Source organism: Rutilus rutilus (assembly GCF_951802725.1).
Source record: "Rutilus rutilus genome assembly, chromosome: 10".
Lineage (NCBI taxonomy): Eukaryota > Metazoa > Chordata > Actinopteri > Cypriniformes > Leuciscidae > Rutilus > Rutilus rutilus.
Window position 1 is genome coordinate 33,138,084 of NC_140215.1, and position 21,218 is coordinate 33,159,301.

Below are 21,218 nucleotides of genomic sequence, written 5' to 3' on the forward strand. Positions count from 1 at the left end.
GCGGCCGCTCTGCTCAGTATCGGCTCTGAGGAGCTTCAGGAAGCGTTGACCTCCCACTGTGTGGTAACTCGTGGAGAAACCATCATTCGCACCAATACTGTGGACAAGGCCACTGATGTGAGAGATGCCATGTCTAAAGCCCTTTATGGACGTCTCTTCAGCTGGATTGTGAACCGCATTAATGCTCTGCTACAGCCTGACACTAACATCTGGTACGGCAAAATATTATCACCATCATCATGGTTGCATCCTTCAGTTTAATGTTAAAATATACCAAAGCCTACCATTTTACAAAGCCTTTTAGTAATTCACTGACACAGCTTAGATCAATTTGAAATTTCATGATGAATTTCATGAAATGAAAATACTGTCACCACCCTTGTGAAAAACTTATGTTGTGTTTTTCAAATCTTAAATGTATATTGTTAAAAACTGTACTTTCAGATAATATAATATTAATTAAATAAAAGGCCATTTCAGTGTACTTAAAAATAGTACACTTTCATGGCTGTTTTTAAAAGTGTACTTAAAGGAGTTCTTAAGCACTGGCAAAATGGGCTTTAAATAAAACTTGGCTGCCTATGCAGTAGAAAGGTGAAAATTGTTTTGAAATCGGTGCTACCTAACTAAAAAAAACTAATAGGTAGAAAAAAACTGGTGCCTGGTGTCACTCCCACCAGTCTGCTATTGATACCCTTGTGCTTTAGTAGGATATACTTATTTGTCAATGCTTTGCGTCCTCTCACTCAACGTTTTGTGTTCCCCCGAGAAGCGAATGTAAAGTTTATTGTGGGAACACAAAGGTTTTGCGAGCGTTTCTTAGGGGAACGCAAAGTTTCTCGGGGAATGGCAAGTTTCTACGGGAAACGCAAAACATTTGCAAGCGAACTCAAAGTTTCTCGGGGGACCTCAAAGGTTTTGCGAGTGAATGTAACGTTTTTAGGGGGAACGCCAAGTTTTTCGGGGAACGGCAAGTTTCTCGTGAGGAACATGAAACATTTGCAAGCGGACGCCAATATTCTCGGGGGGAACACAAAGGTTTCACGAATGAACGCAAAGTTTCTAGGCGGAACGCAAAGGTTTTGCGAGCGTACGTAAAGTTTCTCGGGGGAACGCAAAGGTTTTGCGAGCGGAAGTAAAGTTTCTCGAGGGAACGCAAAGGTTTTCCGAGTAAACGTACGTAAAGTTTCTCGGGGGAACGCAAAGGTTTTGTAAGCGAACGTAAAGTTTCTTGAGGGAACGCAAAGGTTTTGCGAGCGAACAAAGTTTCTCAAGGGAACGCAAAGGTTTTGCGAGCGAACGTAAAGTTTCTCAAGGGAACGCAAAGGTTTTGCGAGCGAACGTAAAGTTTCTCAAGGGAACGCAAAGGTTTTGCGAGCGAACAAAGTTTCTCAAGGGAACGCAAAGGTTTTGCGAGCGAACGTAAAGTTTCTCGAGGGAACACAAAGGTTTTGCAAGCGAACGTAAAGTTTCTCAAGGGAACGCAAAGGTTTTGTGAGTGAACGTAAAGTTTCTCGAGGGAACGCAAAGGTTTTGCGAGCGAACAAAGTTTCTCAAGGGAACGCAAAGGTTTTGCGAGCGAACGTAAAGTTTCTCGAGGGAACACAAAGGTTTTGCGAGCGAACGTAAAGTTTCTCCAGGGAACACAAAGGTTTTGCGAGCGAACGTAAAGTTTCTCGAGGGAACGCAAAGGTTTTGTGAGTGAACGTAAAGTTTCTCGAGGGAACGCAAAGGTTTTGCGAGCGAACAAAGTTTCTCAAGGGAACGCAAAGGTTTTGCGAGCGAACAAAGTTTCTCGAGGGAACGCAAAGGTTTTGCGAGCGAACAAAGTTTCTCAAGGGAACGCAAAGGTTTTGCGAGCGAACGTAAAGTTTCTCGAGGGAACGCAAAGGTTTTGCAAGCGAACGTAAAGTTTCTCAAGGGAACGCAAAGGTTTTGCTAGCGAACGTAAAGTTTCTCAAGGGAACGCAAAGGTTTTGCGAGCGAATGTAAAGTTTCTCGAGGGAACGCAAAGGTTTTGCAAGCGAACGAATGCAAAGCTTTTGCAAGCGAACGTAAAGTTTCTCGAGGGAACGCAAAGGTTTTACAAGCGAACACAAAGTTTCTCAGGGAACGCAAAACATTTGCTTTTGAGAAAGCAAAAACATTGACTTATTACTATTCCTCCCATCTCATATTTTTGGGTTCCGTATGGTGTTGACCTGAATTGTTCCCGGGTGCAAGAATTCAAAGAGTAAACATTTAGTGGGAGTGAGTTACTTTGGCTTTCCAGTGAAGGATCCAGCGCATTGTAGGCAGTGGCTAAGGCTGCAAAGTATCGTAAATATAGAGAGAACGCTGCGACGGGGAAATCTAAAAAAACATCTGTATTTGTAGTCAGCCTTTCAAACTGGATGACCATGAACACAGTGTTTTATACCAAATCGAGGGGGAAAATTTCAAAAGAAACTGCCGTTTTGTCAGTTCCGCCAGAAGTAAAATGTCTTTGCATACAGGTAAGAAAGCTGTTGCCATATTGTTTCATTTTTACCATAATGCTGTTGGGAGTAGACAAAGTACAAAACACTTTTCAGTACTAAAACCTACCCTTACAATAACTGTTCTGTTAATAACCCTCTGTCGTTCCAAATGTCCGTGGGCGGACAAATATACATGAATTTCTTGGTCCAGGTAAGACAGAGAAAGAGAAAACAATGTTCATTTACATATTCTTCCGACATTGTAACAATACAATGCAGGCTGACAATCGGCGAAGATACAGTACACTGTAAAGTCGGCATGAAATGGAAGTTGCGATAGTCTTTTCTTCCCTATTTTGATATATCCCAGTTAAACGGCTTCTCGGACAAGAACAAACATAAGGCTGGGCTTGATTTTGTTTGTGTGCAATTGACTGGATGGTTGTATAGTTGTGATTTGCTATTGCTGTGATCTCATGTGAGTGACACTTGAGTGGTCATTTAAGATAGTCACCAGCCAAACCAATAGATAAATATATAACAACCTTTTACCTGCTGGTAGAAAAAAAGTCTTCCCAGCCTGGTTAAGAGAGGCTTTTTCAGCTATATACTATTGAGCTCATCTTTGTGGATTGACTTTTATATCAAGTTAATTTAACGATAATTTAAAGGTAATTTCTAAACTTTCATCCCAGTCTCCCTCCTTGAATCTCTCCGTTACGGATGCGTTTACATGCGAAAGCATCATCTCCAGCGATGACCTCTAGTCTGACCAGCTCAGAATATTAATATCCACAGCAAAAGAAGAAAAGAGCTATAAAAAAGAGGGTTGTATAAATTTTTGATACAGAGTTACATTGAAAAAAATAATATGCAGATGATTAAAAAGACTTCAGAGAGAGTGGAAGAGCCTTTCATTGATCCGAGCGAATCCTGTCAGACCTCAGCCACGGGCTTGTCAGAGAAACTCACGTCTTCCACCTCGATACACACAATCCAAATTCTCCCATTTCCACTCCAATCAGCAGCGCATTCAACATTATTGCCACTAATAACCTGTTAGCGGGAGCAGAAGGTGACCTCTGGTTGCTGTCTGAGGAGTCTGGAGGAGATCACGATTGGCTGAATGTTCGGAGACGAGTGCACCAGCTCTTTGTAAATTGAAATGACATGCTGAAGCAGACCTGTGTTTTAAAGGTCTTTGTTTCTGTGTTTTCTTGGTTGACAGGTTGTAAAATATTTAGTTGTTTGGGTCATTAGCGTGGTTAAGGCCTTAATGTGTTGTGACGGTCAGCTAATGTTTGGCTCTGTGTGTCTTTGAAGTACGGCTGAGAGTGGAATGAACGTGGGGATTTTGGACATCTTTGGTTTCGAAAACTTCAAGAAGAACTCATTTGAGCAGCTGTGTATCAACATCGCTAACGAACAGATCCAGTTCTACTTCAATCAACACATCTTTGCCCTGGAACAGGTAAGACTTTCTCTGTGCACAAAGACCTTTAAGCAGGTGAATGTTAGCTCAAGTTAATCCTAAACCCACCAATATTTGTCCTTGAATAGATCTGTATAATAATATTTTCTCCTCAGTAGAAACTCTGTGCCTCTAGAACCATTGTTCAGTCTATACTTATGACTTATGAATTAGTCATATCCCTCTCGTGTCATATGTGGCCTCAAACGACTGTCCCTTAATGTAGTGTACTTAAAATCTTTGAAATATGTTTTTAAAAATTGTACTTGCAAATAATATAAAAGCCACTTAAGTGCACTTACACTTTGAATAGCTTTTTCTTAAAGTCCTCCTGTGGTGAAAATCAAGCTTTTAATGTTGTTTATATGTCTGTGGTGTTCTTAAAATGCTTTAAGACAAACCATGTGTAAATTCATAAGTCGACACCATTGCTGAGTATTTTCTCCTTCAAACTGCAGTGAACCAAAGACAGTCTCAAAAACACGGTTTGAAATCGCTGGTGTTTCTGACGTCACAAACTACCTTGTAACCAATCAGATCAACGTGTGATTGTCAACGAGTGGATCTCTGAGCTGGTGTAAGTGAGTGGAGGCGGGGCTAATTTGCATATTCATAGAACCACGTATACTAAATGACGCAAGGGTGTCGAGTTACATTCAAGCTATTTTAAGGCATGAAGATTTTTTTTTTTCAGGGAAAAAACATTTAAATATGTCATTTTGGTGATCAAAGATGAGTTTTATGGGATAAAATGATTGACTACAGGGGGACTTTAACACAATTATGTACACTTTTAAAAAGTGCATTTGGTAATATCAAATTAAAAGTTTTACTTTCACGTCGTACATTTTGTTTTAATAATCTTTTTTCATGACTTAATTAAGTACACTTGATGAGTTGACTAACATAATAAAACAAATGCAAAGTACTTTATTATTTTAATCGAGTGTGTTATGCAATATTACATTTATATTTAATAGATTTTCAATGTACTGCATCATTACAAATGTGTAATTACAAAATTAATACATAAAACACAAGTTTTTATATAAATGGCATTAAAATATATTTTAGTTTACCATAAATGCTTGTCAGTACATTCAGCAGTACACTTTCAAAGACAATGGGTGTAGTTATGAAATTACATTTAAAGATGTACTTAATAAACTTATTCAGTTGCATTTAACATTACAATTAGTTCACACTTTATATATATATATACACTTTTTTCCACAATTTAAGGGCACAAGTTTTGTTTTACTTTGTTTCACACACAATCTATGATGATATAATGAATTCTGCATGTACTATCCTTTATTCACGTATATTTTAATTTCAGATTACATTTGTATATTAAAATTGTATATCATTATTTCATGATTGGCCCTCCATCTTATGCACAAATATAGGTAATATATAAAACTTTAGAATTAGATTGTTAATATTTGTAGCAAATACATTGTTGATAAGATGATCTTTTAACATCTCTACATGTTCTTGTTGATGTTAAGGTACAGAATACGTTTGTTATGAAATAGTGTGTGTGTTTGTTCAGATCGAGTATCAGAGTGAGGGTGTAGATGCCAGTCTTGTGGAGTACGAGGACAACAGGCCCATTCTGGACATGTTTCTTCAGAAGCCCATGGGTTTACTGTCTCTGCTGGACGAGGAGAGTCGTTTCCCACAGGCCACTGACCAAACACTCGTTGGTAAGACTTTCTGCTTAGCGTTTCATCATTGCTGTAAATGACGCATTAGTACTCGTTCATGTAAAGTTACTTATATGTGACCCTGGATCACAAAACCAGTCACATGTAGCACGGGTATATTTGTATGTATATTTGTATTGTACATTGTATGGGTCAAAATGATCGATTTTTCTTTTTATGTCAAAAATCATAAGGCTATTAAGTAAAGATCATGTTCCATGAAGACATTTTGTACATTTCCTACCGTTAATATATAAAACATTTATTTTTGTGAGTGAATGCAGCACAACCGCGAACATAAATGGACAACTTTAAAGGAGATTTTCTCAATGTTTAGATTTGTTTGCCCCCTCAGATTCCAGATTTTCAATAGTTGTATCTCGGCCAAATATTGTCATATCTATCCTAACAAACCATACATTAATGGAAATCTTATTTATTCAGCTTTCATATGATGTATAAACCTCAATTTTAAAAAATGTATCCATGTGACTGGTTTTGTGGTCCAGGGTCACATATGATGTTCAATATACATTCTTTTTAAATAATAATGCTATAGCAAGCCAGTATTAATTGAAAAGTTCTCATTGTGTTTTTTCATGTATGAGATATGTCCGTGAGATGACTTTAACTATTCCAGTTATTTTGATAACTGTTTTGTACCATGTTCTGATGAATGCTGAAGATGTGTCAGTTTGATAAGATTCTCCACTCACCTTCAGTGTTTGTAATAAAGATAAGTTTCAGGATAACCTGAGAAACAAGTACTTCTGGACACCCAAGCGTGTGGAGCTTTGCTTTGGGATCCAGCATTATGCGGGCAAGGTAAAGAGCTTGATTTCATAAAATCTCACTCACTTTTAGATGCTGTTTTACTAAAATATTATATATAATGCAGTAATAAGTTAAATCAAATTCATAGCTTAGGTTGATTGTAATAATTATTAATGCAGTTATTAATGCATATATTATATTTTTAGATATAATATATGTAAAACAATATAGATAATATAGGTGTCATGGGTTGCTGTAGCTTAATCCACGAACAATGAAACAATATTTAATAAACACAAAGAGCAAGAATTCAACACAATCCATACATTTTAACACAAGACAATGAACTGAGGAAGACTGAAGGCTTAAATACACAGAGGAAAGTTCATCAACAGAACAGGGAACAGGTGTGGACTAATTAGAAACCATGACAACCTACAGTATGAACACAGGCAAAACAGTGACAATGAAGACAGACTAGAAACTAAATAAGATGTTTTTGAAGGAAGTCTCTTGTGTTCAACAAGGCTGCATTTATTTAGTCAAAAATGATAATATTCTTACAATTTATTACTAGTTTAATTTACTCTAGTGATGGCAAAGCTAAATTTTCAGCATTATCACTCCAGGCTTCAATTTCACATGATCCTTCAGAAATCATTTCTAATATGCTGATTCCTTATTATTATCAATGTTGAAAACAGGTGTGCTGCTTAAAATTATTAGGGAAACATAATACATTTTTTGAGAATGCTTTCATAAATACAAAGTTCAAAAGAACAGCATTTGTTTTAAATATAAATATTTTGTAACATTATACATGTCTTTTTACTGTTATTTTTCATCTATTAAATGCATCATTGCTGAATAAAAGTATTCATTTCTTTAACAAATCGCATGTAAAGATGTGTAACGATTCTGTTTATTGAAATAACTGTGTTTCTCTGTCAGGTGTTGTATAATGTCAGTGGTTTCCTGGAGAAGAACCGTGACACTCTTCCTGCAGACATCGTGGTGGTTCTGAGAACGTCAGAGAACAAACTTCTGCAGCAGCTGTTTTCCAGTCCTCTGACTAAAACAGGTACCAGAATCATTCAGACATTCATCCCGTGAGCTGTTCATGTCACGTCTGCGGTGTCCCTTCTCTCGCCTCTCTAGCCAATCAGACTCGATTGTCGGGTCAAATACTGTGGTGCCAAAGAGCATCTAGGAGGTTGGAGCAGAGTGTCATTTTATTGGAAAAATTAGTAATCGGGTCACCGGGTCATGTCAGGGCCAATGGGTGATAGGTATTGCTGGCCTACATTAAAATTCCTGATGGTGGATTGTAAAATGTTAAGATTGGTTGGTGTGAATGTTTGTTGTAAAACATAAAGCAGTTTTTTGAAAGTGATGATGTTCACACTTCAGCCCAGACACCTGTTGTAATAAGATTGATTCTTTTTGTCATTATGGCCCTGTTTACAGCTGGTATTAAGATGTGTTTTGGTCAATCGGCTCACAAGTAGACGAGGGAGAGACATTCCTCTTTACACCTGGTGTTTTAATCCGTCTCTTTTGTCCACTTTAAACCACTTCTGTCCTGATTTCTTCGAGGGGAGGGTCTATGGGAGGGTAAATGTATGGGTTTTTTCAGATCTTTCGATATAATGGACAAAATAAGCTCACTCAATTTACATAAGAAACACGTCCGGAGATGACAGAAAAACATACGGTGAGCATCAACTTTCATTTCTGCTCTGATGGACACAAGACCAGCCGAACGCTGTGAGTGTGTGTGTCAGGAATGGTGAGAGAACATTGTGCTTGGTAAGTTTTGTATCTTCAAACCAAACTTGGGTCTTCAGCCGACAAAGTTTAAATCCCGTCTGTCTAGAGCTCTTCCCCTAATGTTACTCATTAGATCAGTAGACGGAGACCAGACGGTGTTTTGTGGCTGTTTGAACACATTCGATCACATGAGTGTTTACACTACGAAAGCAATCCGGCCGAATGTGTTTTCAACTACATCTGGAAGTGGTCGAAAGTGGTCAAGCTCAAAGCGTTTTAGACCCCATTCACACCTTTATTAAGTGATGTCCACTTGTGATCTGATTAACCAAAACGCATCTTAATACCAGGTAAACAGGGCCTTACACACATTACTGAGGTCACATTACTGAGGATATGTCCACACTAGTACGTTTCCGTCTTAACATGGTGTTATAAAGTGAAAACGATCCTCGGCCATACTGGAGTTTCCACTGCGTTTCAGAAAAGATCTCCATCCACACTACACGACCGAAAACGCATGTCACATGACCATGCATGCACACTGGGCATGCGCGTTCCATGTAGGGCTTATGCCGCTTAAAATGAGATCTGTTGCCGATTGTTCTAATAATAGCGTTCCTCCTGCGCATGTAGGCAGCTGCAGTATTATAAAATGCAGTTTAACTGTACAATGGCTGCTAAAAAGGACAACGAAGTCAGCAAAGCTTGCAGGTCTGTTTCCATGTTATTGTTTACACTGTTGTCGAGGTTACGAATCAGGGAAGGGTATGCAATGATCCAGAAGACCCAATCAGGGCGCGAAAGTGGGCAGCCACGCCTTCGTTTTCAAAAATCTCAGTTTTGGTTCATCTACACTGAAACAGCTGCTTTTCTTTCTTCGTTAAAATATAATGTTCAACAGTACTTTATCATATATATATATATATATATATATATATCAATTCTCTCTCTAAACATTGCTTTAAAATACAATGGCACACCAATTTGTACCCTTTGGGTGAAAAGTATACCTCCTATATCGTGTGTTTGTGCGAATATTGAGTTTATGGAAATTCAGTACCATTTTCAAAATGTCTGGTCTGATGCAGAGCATGATTGCGTGAACGTAGCGTGTAAATGTTCAAACTCAAATAAGTCAGCTGAATTCATATACTCTCGCCACTTTTTGTGTGTCTCTCTCTTTCTCTGTTTCTCTGTTTCTCTCTCTCTCTCTCTCTCTTTATAAATACAAATCTCTCCCCCCATTATCTCTGGAGTGGCTGATCTCCAGGCAGAAGAATAGTGGGATAGACTGGAAGGATAGAGCTGTGGATGGATGTGTTTTCATTTCCTCTAAGCTGTCCGCTAGGCTCCCGCTGGTTCTCTGCTATCTACTGGAGTTTGGGATATTCCAGCGATAAGATTTTCAAATACCCAGAGGAAGAAAAGCAGCTATTTAGCCCAGTAAACTGCTTTTCCTCTGCTATCGTTCTGCCAGGCAGGTGCTTAATAAAGCCAAGAGTTGCTAGACGGTCACTAGACTTAGTGAGGTGTGAATAGGAGCATGCTGGGTAATTATAAGATGTGTATTTTCATACATCTCTGCAGTTAAGCCATTATGTAGCTGGCCGCTGCCTACGGCTACCTGTTAATGAGTGTGTATAGTGGAAACACGGTGAAAAACTCAGGGATTTGAAGAACCGGAGTGTTTTTAAATTAATGTGTTGAGCTTACGATAAAGTGTTGGTTAATTCGCTAAACGGATAGGATAATTTCATTGGTCAATTTTGAGGTGTGTGTGTGTGTGTGTAGAGAGAGAGATAAGTTAATGGTTGCTTTCCATTTCACATCCCAGATCATAGATTTTTGAAAGAATATGAAAAAAGTATAAGGACGATTTACTAATTCAGGGAATTTTTGAAGTTATGTTTGTGCTTCCTGATGTAGAAAGTAAAAAAAAAATATATATATTTATATTGAGCAATAATGACCATGATATTTAACATTGCCTAAATGTAAACCCACATCAAAAAAGGTAAGATTGTGGTCAGTAAGATAGACATTTTAAAGAAATTAATACTTTTATTCAGCAATAATGCATTCAATTGATCACAAGTGTCAGTAGACATTTATAATGTTACAAAATATTTCTATTTTAAATAAATGTTGTTCTTTTGAACTTTAATGTATCACTGTTTCCACGAAAATATTAAGCAATCCAACTGTTTTCAACTGTGACAAAAATAAGAAATATTTCTTGAGCAAGTTAATTAGCATATTACAGTGGTCTCTGTTATTTTTAGTGAGCAGAGACTACCAAACCCAATAACATTTAAATCTTGAATGGTAGTGTACACTACCTTTTAATATAAATTAGATGTATAAATATAAGAACAATTCATTCACATGAACGTAGACACCCAGAAATTCACTTTCAACTTTTGTAATTCTCAACAAACTCAAGATCCCTATGCAGAATTTTTTTTTTTTTTTTTTTCTATAAGAAATGGGTTTTTGATTAATATGCTACAAAGAATGACTGAACCTTTATTTTTATTTTATATTGTAGCCATAATCTTCCTTATACTTAAATAACATAATAATATTAATCCGCTGGGTAAAATACCTGGTGGGTTTAATTTGCACATATTTTCATTGTTCTCTGTTTTTGCTGTTATCTCTAAACTTCTGGCAGACCCTGATTTAATCTTTGTCATTGGTGAAGTACATGTGCCTCATGAGTGCAGAGTGAGCTGGGGCCACTAGGGGTCAGGCTTGATGATTCAAACACATTTCTGCCACAGATCATGTTTATGCATGCTGTTTATGTCAGTGATGTTTGTAGCATATGTACATGCTGTAAAATCTTAGCATGATCATAAGACCTGTGCTGAATAAATGATATTTGTGAAAATGCTGTAGAGGTCCGTTTTATAATTAGAATTCTTAATGTTTTCATTTCAATAATAGGCGATTTACAGATGGATAACCATATTCTTATGTTGTTTTTTTTGTTTTTGTTTTACAATTTCACATGGTACGATTGTAAACCCTTTTTATTTACATATTAATGGTATTGATGCATCAATTTAGGTTAAACTTAAAGTTTGATTAAAAAAACTACAGATAATATAATATTAATGTTTAAAAGTCCATTTAAGTGTGCTTAAACACCTTCATGACTGTTCATGGCTACACTTCTTAACACAGTTTTAAAAAGTGCACTTTGTAATATTGTCAGATTAAAAAATTACTTTAAAGTACATTTTAAATCATTACAGTTTTAATAATCTTTTTGTTGTGCTTTAAAAAAAGTACACTTATTTACTTGAACATACTAATGCACGTGTAAAGCAGCCTACTTCATTATAATGTTAACTGTAGTTTGATATTTTATAATACATTTAATATATTTTAAATGTACTAAATTGCAACTTCATCATTACAAATGTGTAATTAAAAATATTTGAATACATGACATCCAAGTTTTAAATGACATACAGTATCTTTATTCTGCCCCTCTGTCTGAAATGATCAGTTCCCTTTCGGTCGTTCACGTTCGACGTAGTCGACGTCGACTGAATGGGATCACGCTTAGGGAGCCTGTCATCTTCGAGTACTATTGAAACGAGCCAATGTAATTGGCGTGCGTGATTCGCATCACACACTCCGCCCCCGGAAGTACGAAAAATACGGAAGTGGATGCACGCACTAGTTGCTTTTTGCTTCGGAGCCGATCGTCTTTGATGTCTCTGAAAAGTACTGTTGTATACAATGAGTGAGTGTGTCGGTGTTCTTCTAGAAAGACTCTCCCGGTGCTGGTGGTTTCTACAGTGCAGTGCAGCGATGGTCGCGAGCTTTGAGCTCTCAACTGCTGTTTTAACAGCAAGCAAATTTCTATTTGTGTGTGTGTTGACGGTTGGTTGAGGGCGGAAAAGTGAGTGCTTCACTGTTTCAGTTCGCTGAAATAAGTGTTGCCGCGGTCATTCCCTGTGTGCTCTGACACTGGTGACGGGTCCCATTTTCTAAAAGAGCAACACGGGTGCGTTTGCGTCTTTTTCAAAATGCCATTCCATCCGTGCATTTCTGGGTGTGGTAGGTCTCTGTCCCCCTCTGACAGTCACGAGAGTTGCATCACGTGTCTGGGCTTAAAGCACGCTGAAGCAGCTCTTGTGAATGAGTCATGTTCTCGTTGAGCTGGCCTCTGGAGATGACGGCTTGGCTGTGCTGCCTCCCTCTGGGAGACCAGCGTTGTCCGAGCCGGATCCAGAGATGGCAGCTATGCTTAAAAAGGCCACTGAGGCGGTAGGGCTCGAGTGGAACGAACCACCGTGTCCCGAACCGTCTCGGTTGGATGATTGGTTTCTCGGAGCGGGTCGGTCTGGTTCTCAGCCCGCCGCTCCGGTACCTTTCTTTCCTGAAGTGCATGAGGAGTTGACAAAGACATGGACGGCATCTTTCTCTGCCAGAAATCGTCTGAGTAGCTCCTCCCCCCTCACTACCCTTGATGGTGGAGCGGCGAAGGGTTACGAGGCGATCCCTCCAGTAGAGCGGTCTGTTGCGATGCAGCTGTGTCCAGCTGTGTCCTCGTGGAAGGGGGATCCTCGTGGGGATCTCCCCTCTAAGGCCTGTAAGTTTTCGTCCGTTCTGACGGGCAAGGCTTACAAAGCCTGTGGGCAAGCCGCTTCCTCACTGCAAGCCATGGCATTGCTTCAGGTCCACCAGGCCCAGGCACTCATGAACATGCACGGGGGTAGCCCAGACTGTGAGCTCATGGGTGAGCTCCGCACTGCAACCGACCTTGCCCTCCGGGGTACGAAGGTTGCAGCTCGCGCGATCGGTCTGGCGATGTCCACCCTTGTGGTCCAGGAGCACCATCTCTGGCTCAACCTGGCTGACATGAGAGAAGCGGACAAGGTTCGATTCTTGGACTCTCCCATTTCACAGGTTGGGTTATTCGCCGAAGCGGTAGAGAACTTTGCCCAGCAGTTCTCTGCCTCCCAGAAGCAGACGGAGGCCATCCGGCACATCCTGCCCCGGCGGCCTGCTGCTGCCTCCACCTGCTCGCCGGCAGAAGATCCTCCGCCTGCTTGTCGCCGAGGGCGCCCGTCTGCAGCCGCCTCCGCTCCCTCTGGACTGCCACAGCAGCCTCCACCCAGGTCTCAGCGTGGAGCCGGCCACAGAAGGGGCGCCCCGCCAGCTTCAGGCGCTGCCAAGCCAGGTGGCAAGTGACAGCGAAAGTGTTCCTGAGCGGGCCACCCAGGGATGGAGGAATGCTCTTAGGAGATGGTCACCAATCCACTCCAGTTTTTTGTTTTATGTGTGTGTCTGTTCTGCCGCTGGCTCCCAGAAAAGCGGGGCCAGCGGTACCCACATCCTCAAAGAAAGAGCAATTTCTCTGTTCCTCGGCCCCAAGAGGGTTAGTCTGGCGGTGTGTCCCTGCAAAGGCTTGCACCCTTCAGCCCCCTCTTATTCGCCAGCCGGCAGCTGGGTGCGGTTCGAGGACCCGGTCATCTGCCTTCTCTCGCATCCCCTGCCACTTACTGGAGTCAGGTAAGTGTTGCATTGCACACTCAGACCCCGCTTCGGGCCGCGTTCGGGCCTCTCAAGCTGGGTCCCTGTTCTCCACTTCGCTGCCCCACCTCGGGTACGTCTGTGGTCCCCTGGCCCGGTTTTGTGGAAGCCTAAAATGCTTCCCAACCGGTTCTTGCTGGCCCAAAATTGTACCGTCAGACTCGGCTTGCGATTAATTTTGCTTGGCTTCCGCCCAGGCTCAGTGATATTCATCATACCTAGGTGTTGAGCAGTGCTCCTGTCCTGTGTGTGCACGTCACAGTCCTACTGGCTAAGGACGCGATGTAGCCGCTCCCTCCAGCCGATATGGAGACTGGCTTCCATAAGCCCGTACTTCATTGTACCTAAATATGTGGTGGGTTACGATCGTCTTGGACCTGTGTCTACTGAAACGGGCCCTTTTTCGAAAGCCTCCGTTCAGTTGCTAAACACAGAGATGCATTTCCAAATGCTCCGCCCCTGAGGTTGGTCTGCAGCGTTCGACCTGAAAGACATGTACTTCAGATCTCTATCCTTCCGCTCCACAGGCCTCCTGTGTTCTTGCGTTCGAAGGTACGAAGTATCAGTACAAGGTCCTACACTTCAAGTGCTCCTTAGCCAGTTGGGTCTTCAGGTCAACTGGGAAAGAGTAAACTCGCTCAAGGGTTGAGGATCTCTTTTCTAGTATGGAGATGATCTCAGTCCAGTGCATCTCTTAGAAGGAGGTGTGTCAGGTCAGTGCTATTCAAGAAGTGAGAAAGGGTCCCACTGAAACTTTTTCAGAGGCTCCTGGGGCATATGGCAGACGCAGCCACACGGCTTCCTCCATATGAAGACCGCTTCAGCACTGGCTTCACTGCCGAGTCCCAAGGTGGCTGTGGCAGAGCGGCACACTCCGTGTGATAAACACCCTGGCCTGTCGCCAAACCCTCAGCCCGTAAACAGACCTTTTGTTTCTCCGGGGCCAATGGCTCCTAGAACGAGTGTCCATTAATACCGGCTGAGGGGCCACGTTTAAAGGGCATGCAGTAACAGAGGTCTGTGCGGCCCTCCGACTGCATTGGCATCCATTGCCTCGAGTTGCTTGCAATTCACTTCGCTTTGAGACACCACTGCTCAGCGAGCATGTACTGGTCTGAAAAGACAACATTGCGACCGTTGAGCTACGCTCCCCTCGCATGTTGCAACTCGCCAGCCACCTCCTCCTCGGAGTCAGAAGCTTCTAAGGTCGCTTCATTTCACTTATTACTGATGGCCTGCTCAATTTTGCCGCTGACAAGCCTCACGACAGCCTGTGGCCCAGGGAGAGTAGAGACTCCGTCCCCAGGTGGTACAGCTGTTTGGGACCACTTCGGGGCCGCACAGTTACGTCTGTTGCCCCTCCGGACTCGTCCCCAGGTCTTGCTAGTTGCCCCTTGTTGGCCCAACCAGACCTCTCCTCTACACAGCCCTTCCTGAGCACATTCTCAAGGATTGGGGCATGATGGCACCCACGTTTAGACCTTGGAGAGTTGGAGTGAGGGGTGTCTCCTCCACCTCAAAATGTTGTTGCCTCTATATTGACGCACATCATGATGCAATGGATACAAATCTGTGGAAGCACGACTTGATCATCAGGTTCCTGAGGGGAGCAAGGAGACTGAATCCGCCTTTCTTTACTCTCTCTGGGGACTTATCTCTGGTGTTACTGCACTGCACTCCCTTGAGCCCTGCAGGCAGTGAGTTAAAAATACTGCTTTTAGAGAAACAGTTTGCTTGTCAGAAACTCCTGCATGCTTGGTCTCTATCCAGAGGGTAGGGACTTACACGCATTTTCGGTCAACGAATCGTGCCTGGAATTCAGGCCTGCTAACTCTCATAAAATCTGAGACCCAGGCCTGGATATGTGCCCAAGGTTCCTACCTCTCCTACGGGACCAGGTGGTGAGCCTTCAAGCGCTGCCCCAGAGAAGGCAGACCCAGCCCTGGCTTTTCTCGGTCCGTCCGCTCCATTGCGGTTATACGTGCTCAGAATGCAAAGCCTGGACCTCAGATCAACTCTTGTCTGTTATGGAGACCAGCAGAAGGGAAGGTTGTTTCCAAGCAGAGGTTAGCCCACTACATGTGGTTGCCTTCATCTTGGTGAGAAAAGTTTTCGCAAGGTGCACATGCCCACCTGAGTGGTGAGCTCCTCTTAAGTGAGAGTATTGCTCCCTCCTAGGCGTTGACACAGGCTGGGAGACACCTATCACACTAGCTAGAGAACTAGCCTATGTGTCGAACCGCTACTTTCTGTGGGCTCCCTTCACAAGAAGCCAGTTCACTGTAAGTCCGGTTCGAAGTGTTGGCTTGCTGCGCCATTCCCCTCCTATGGACTGGATACGTGCGCAATTCTTGCTCCAGTAGAGTTCCCCTTATTAGCCGAACCCTGTCGATTTCCTCCATACCCTTCGGCAACAGACGTGGCGGAACGTCCGAAGCAAAGCCTATCACTCGTATGCACTGGTTGAACCTGTGTTAGGCTGGGTCCATATGTTGTGATCCCTACAGTGGGTCCCATATGTGTATTCTTCCACGATACGGCTCCCTGCGGCGAGCCCAGGCTCTGCCGTCACTGTTCGGTTGAGTCTCCCCCTGTCATAGGCTGGAGCCACCCCAGTGACATTGCATATGCTGTACTGTCCGGTCATCCGCCCAGTCCATATGTGTATTTTCCACATGTTACTTCCCTTTGGGCAGGATGTGGCTTCCGCAACGTCCCTTCCTTCCATTGACAGGGCACGCTTCCCCAGTGGTCATGTGGAACAGCAGTGACTTCCCTGGCCTAAGCCCTGTCCCCAAATTTTGGGGGTCAGGAGGCTTTTGTCTAGGCACTGGAAGGTGGCAGCTAGTGGCATTTTCGATGGGGGATCCCATTCAGTCGACGTCGACTACGTCAAACGTGAACGACTGAAAGGGAACGTCTCGGTTGCGTATGCAACCCTCGTTCCCTGAAGGAGGGAATGGAGACCTAGTCCCTTCGCCACTATCGCTGGACCACCGCTGACTCCGAGTTATGCTCGGCTCCTCAGCGAAAAAAGCACCTAGCGTGTGCATCCACTTCCGTATTTATGCCGTGCCGCGGGGGCGGAGTGTGTGATGCGAATAACGCACACCAATTACATTGGCTCGTTTCAATAGTACTCGAAGATGACAGGCTCCCTAAGCGTGATCCCATTCAGCCGACGTCGACTACGTCGAACGTTCCCTCCTTCAGGGAACGAGGGTTGCATACGCAATCGAGATGTTTTTAAGGCTTGTCAGTAAACGCCCACTGTTATGATTGGCTAATGTCACTGCATAGAAAACGGTATCAACGGCCACTCGCTATTGCATGTTTAAAACCACAAAAACATTAGCCTGGGAAAACCCAGACAACTTCCGGCAAATTTAGATTTGCTCTGCAAGTAGTCTGGCAAAGAGCTCATTCAAGCCCATTTCTAATCCGTCGAAATCACGGCACCAATCAGAAACGTTGAGGCGGGCTTTACACGATGACGATCGCTCTGATTGGTTTTAGGTCTATCCAATTGCGCCCAGAGGCATTTGAGCGACGTCCGTTGGTGAAGCGCATCAACTTTTAAATGCATTATTATATTCAAATTGCAAACTAATGAGGACAGTCTCCATGAAAGACCCACTGGCAGATGAACGTGCTACTACATTTCTCTCCGAAACGGTAGGAAATTAAATTAGATTTAATAGAGGATTTTAACTGTGACAAGATGATTGACAGGGCAGTTTACGTGACAGGATGCACGCGACAGATCCGTCCGATAAAGATGACGAAGTAGTATGTCCCAAAGCTTGCCTACTTTTTTGCTACACATTCAAAAGTAAATACCTTTTCTTCACAAAAAGAGTACATACTTTTATGGCGTAGTGTAACTACTGACGCAGCATATGGCTTTACACGATTACGATCGCTCTGATTGGTTTTAGGTCTATCCAATTGACCCTTCGCTAAGCCCCGCCCTCCTTAGTTACTGTTGCTACGCCTGTCAAGCTTTTGCGCCTGGCACGTCTATTACTTTATGAATGCACTGGTTTCAGACATTCCTAAGGAGATAATTAGTCATTTTTGCCGAACAGGTGAAAATATGAGAGTGCAATACTGCAGTATGCATTCGAGGGCTATATCCACGACATAATATGCAAACGATTAGAGAATAATTTCATCAAAATTGTAGTTAAAGCGTTAGGTCCCAGCGCAAGCAGCAGCCGCCTCATACGCTGACCATTCAAATGGGAAACACAAATTTGAGGAACAGCTATGTGCATGCCCAGCAGGGTAACTGAAATTTTAAAATATTCTAATATTTATTAAACAAACAGCTTATCCATATGTATTGTGGAATAAACACACGACATTAGCCTGACCACTTTGCAATGATAACATTCTCCCGCTTGTATTTTTAGCGCGCCAGGCTAACGTTACTGCTCACACGTCGGACTAACTTAACGTTACTGTTATGAACTGATTAAGTTTGCATACCAACCTTTTCCTTGGAGATCTCCGGCAAGCCCCGTGTTGTTCCCTCCTTTTACAACTACCTTTTACTTTTACTAGAACTAACACCGGGAGAGTCGCGATCGGATTGGGGTAACGTTACTAGTTTGGCCGTCGATTAACAAAATGCTGAACTATATTTTTAAGTAACGTTAAATTATGTCAGTGAGCCTCCGTCTTGCCTTTAATCACACTGCTTGATCCACGAGCTGGACAATAACTTTATTCTAGAGCTGCTATAAAGCCAAAACACTTTACTTTTAATTTCCTATTATCAATGTAAAGCTGCTTTAGAACAATCTACATTGTTAAAAGCGCTATATAAATGAAGATTACGCCCGGCATTTCTCCCCTTGGGTTTTAGGTTTCGGGAAGGGAACAAAATCCACCACCCCGTCCAAACTTTTAGGATACCGGGTATCAGATTTGCACAATCCATACGCACAACGCGGCATATTTCCCTGACTCGCTCGAAAGCTTGCCAGACCTCCCGCGCCTAGTTACGGTTGCTAAGCCACGATTGGCCTGTGGTGGTTTTCGGGCGTGGCTTAGCGAAGGGTCAATTGCGCCCAGAGGCATTTGAGCGACGTCCGTTGGTGACGCCCTTTGGAAATGAGTTATTAATGAAGCTTTGCCAGGCCATAACTCAGTTACTACTGAGAATGGTCTGGTTTTAACCAGGTTACAAAAACATCGAAATCTATTGTTAAAGACAGTCATAACACCCATTCAGAATTTCGAGTGTTAAACATTGCTTACCCAGTAGTTAAAAATGACCCAAGGTCAAACATAGTGTGAAAAGCCTACAAGTTACCCTGAAGAGTACAGACTATTCTAGTTTACTCAGATCCTTAGGACGTTTAACATTTCAGAGAGATCTGTAACTCTGAGATTGAGTGCCATGAACTTCTCAGTGCTGTATTAACATTCAGCTTTGAAATAAGTTCTACAGAGGTTATATGTCTCTTTAAACCTCTGAAGCTGCAGAATAAACCCTGGCGTCCAACATAAGGCCACGATCTTGAGGTCTGGTTTGGGTCTGGGGTCAGCCCGCAGTCCACCCATCTGCTGCTGTTTTCTTAGAGGAAATGGATTATATTTGCATGAACAAGTTCCCCTAAAGCCAGAGCTCTTGTGTGTATTTGTAGGTTTGGGATGTTTGGCTTGGCCCTGTTCTAGAAAACTCCACGGGGCTTTTACTGCAGGCCTGTGGCCACACTGCATGTGTGTGCTCCTCTGTGCAGTGGATTTGCATAGGACATCTGTGTGTTAGAAGAGAACCGTATGGTGTTCTGGTTACTGTCAGCTAGAGATGGCCGTTCTCGTGGTCTCTGGAGAGGAACTGCTGGTGTTTTTGCTGTATAGGAAATTGCAGAGTGCAGAATGTATTGTTGAGCAGTTTGTACATATGGAGCGAATGAGTCGAGTCAGACTGGCGTATTGAGATTTGCAGGTTTAAGCCTACAGTTCAACTCTGTGAGGTCTGAATGTGATTAGATTTGTGCAGTTGTATTTGAAAGGTCTTTTACATTTCTTTATGTTAGATTGCAGATTCCAGTGAAACATACAGGATGTTTTTTTCAGGTTCTTGTTGAGCCTTAGTACCATTAAAGGGATAGTTCATTATAATTAAACCCACACAATCATAATTGTATTAGCATCATGTCATTCCACACCTGTATGACTTTGTTTCTTCCAGAATGTGACTGTTACGTATTATATGTTGTGTTGCCATCCAGAAGACACTTATTTTGATAATCTTGTACTCTGATTCATTCCCGTTTCCATTTTTGTTTATTCCCTGTGTGTCTTGTTTACCTTGGTTTCTAAGTATGTTCTCATCTTGTTCCCTTTGTTACTTATTTTGTTCATCCGTGTCTTATTTACTTCCTCGTTTACTCAGTGTATTTATAGCCCAGTGTTTCAGTTCAGTCTTTGTCGGTTGTTGTCTTTGTACTTTCATGCAAAGCTGTTATTTGTATTATTGTTCTTTTAGTCTTTCTGGATTATCGTATCATTTTGAAATGAACAGTATCTTATTGTTTTTAAAATTAATCAGCAATTAGTAGTGAAGGATGAAACAAAGCTTTTAAAAACTTTTAATAAATTTAACCATTTACAAAATGATTCACTGAATTGAAGCCTTTGAAACACCACAGGTTGGCTGCAACTGTGGCTCAAAATGATGTGAATGCAGTGAAAAACATGTAAAATTACATCATTCAAAAAACATCTTCAAATGTTTTCATGAAAGTATAATCTATTAAATGTAATCTACAGGTGTAGCAAGCGATTTTCATTAATTAGGAAATTTATCAGGAAAATAGATGAGGTAAAACACAGGGTTTGCTCTGTATGAGTCGAGATTATCTTTATCTTCTGATGAAATGTAAAAAAAATTGTGATAAATAATAATGATTATAATTTTTCAGCAAAACAATATTTATCAGTTGAACCATTATCTTGATTTAAGGCTATTTGTGGAAATATCTTTAACTTTCAAATCTTATTTGTTCACGCAAGGTTTTCAATGCTGATCAATCACTTCTCACAACAACAACCAATGTTTAGACTAATAAATTTGCATGTTCCAAATGCCCAGATTCTCCTCAAGTTTTTTCTAGATCATGTCTTAAAGTCCCATAAAACTCATCTTTGATCATCAAAATGACATATTTAAATGTTTTTTCCTTGAAAGTTTTTATTCATGCTCTAAAATTGCTTGAATGTAACTCGACACCCTTGCCTCATTTAGTATACGCGGTTCTATGAATATGTAAATGAGCCCCGCCTCTACTCACTCACACCAGCTCAGAGATCCACTCGTTGACAATCACACGTTGATCTGATTGGTTACAAGGTAGTTTGTGACGTCAGAAACACCAGCGATTTCAAAGCGTGTTTTTGAGACTGTCTTTGGTTCACTGCAGTTTTAAGGAGAAAATACTCAGCAATGGTGTCGACTTATGAATT

At 41.9% G+C, this 21,218-nt stretch overlaps 1 protein-coding gene across 1 annotated transcript in view; it reads left to right on the top strand.

The window, feature by feature from the left end:
- LOC311299055 (myosin-IIIb-like) overlaps positions 1 to 21,218 on the top strand; it is a 121,148-nt gene that overhangs the window by 9,536 nt on the left and 90,394 nt on the right. The window contains exons 11-15 of the mRNA XM_084422446.1: positions 2 to 212; positions 3,783 to 3,930; positions 5,486 to 5,639; positions 6,376 to 6,464; positions 7,365 to 7,494. Of these exons, the coding sequence (XP_084278572.1) occupies positions 2 to 212; positions 3,783 to 3,930; positions 5,486 to 5,639; positions 6,376 to 6,464; positions 7,365 to 7,494 (732 nt within the window). The remainder of the gene's footprint in view (position 1; positions 213 to 3,782; positions 3,931 to 5,485; positions 5,640 to 6,375; positions 6,465 to 7,364; positions 7,495 to 21,218) is intronic.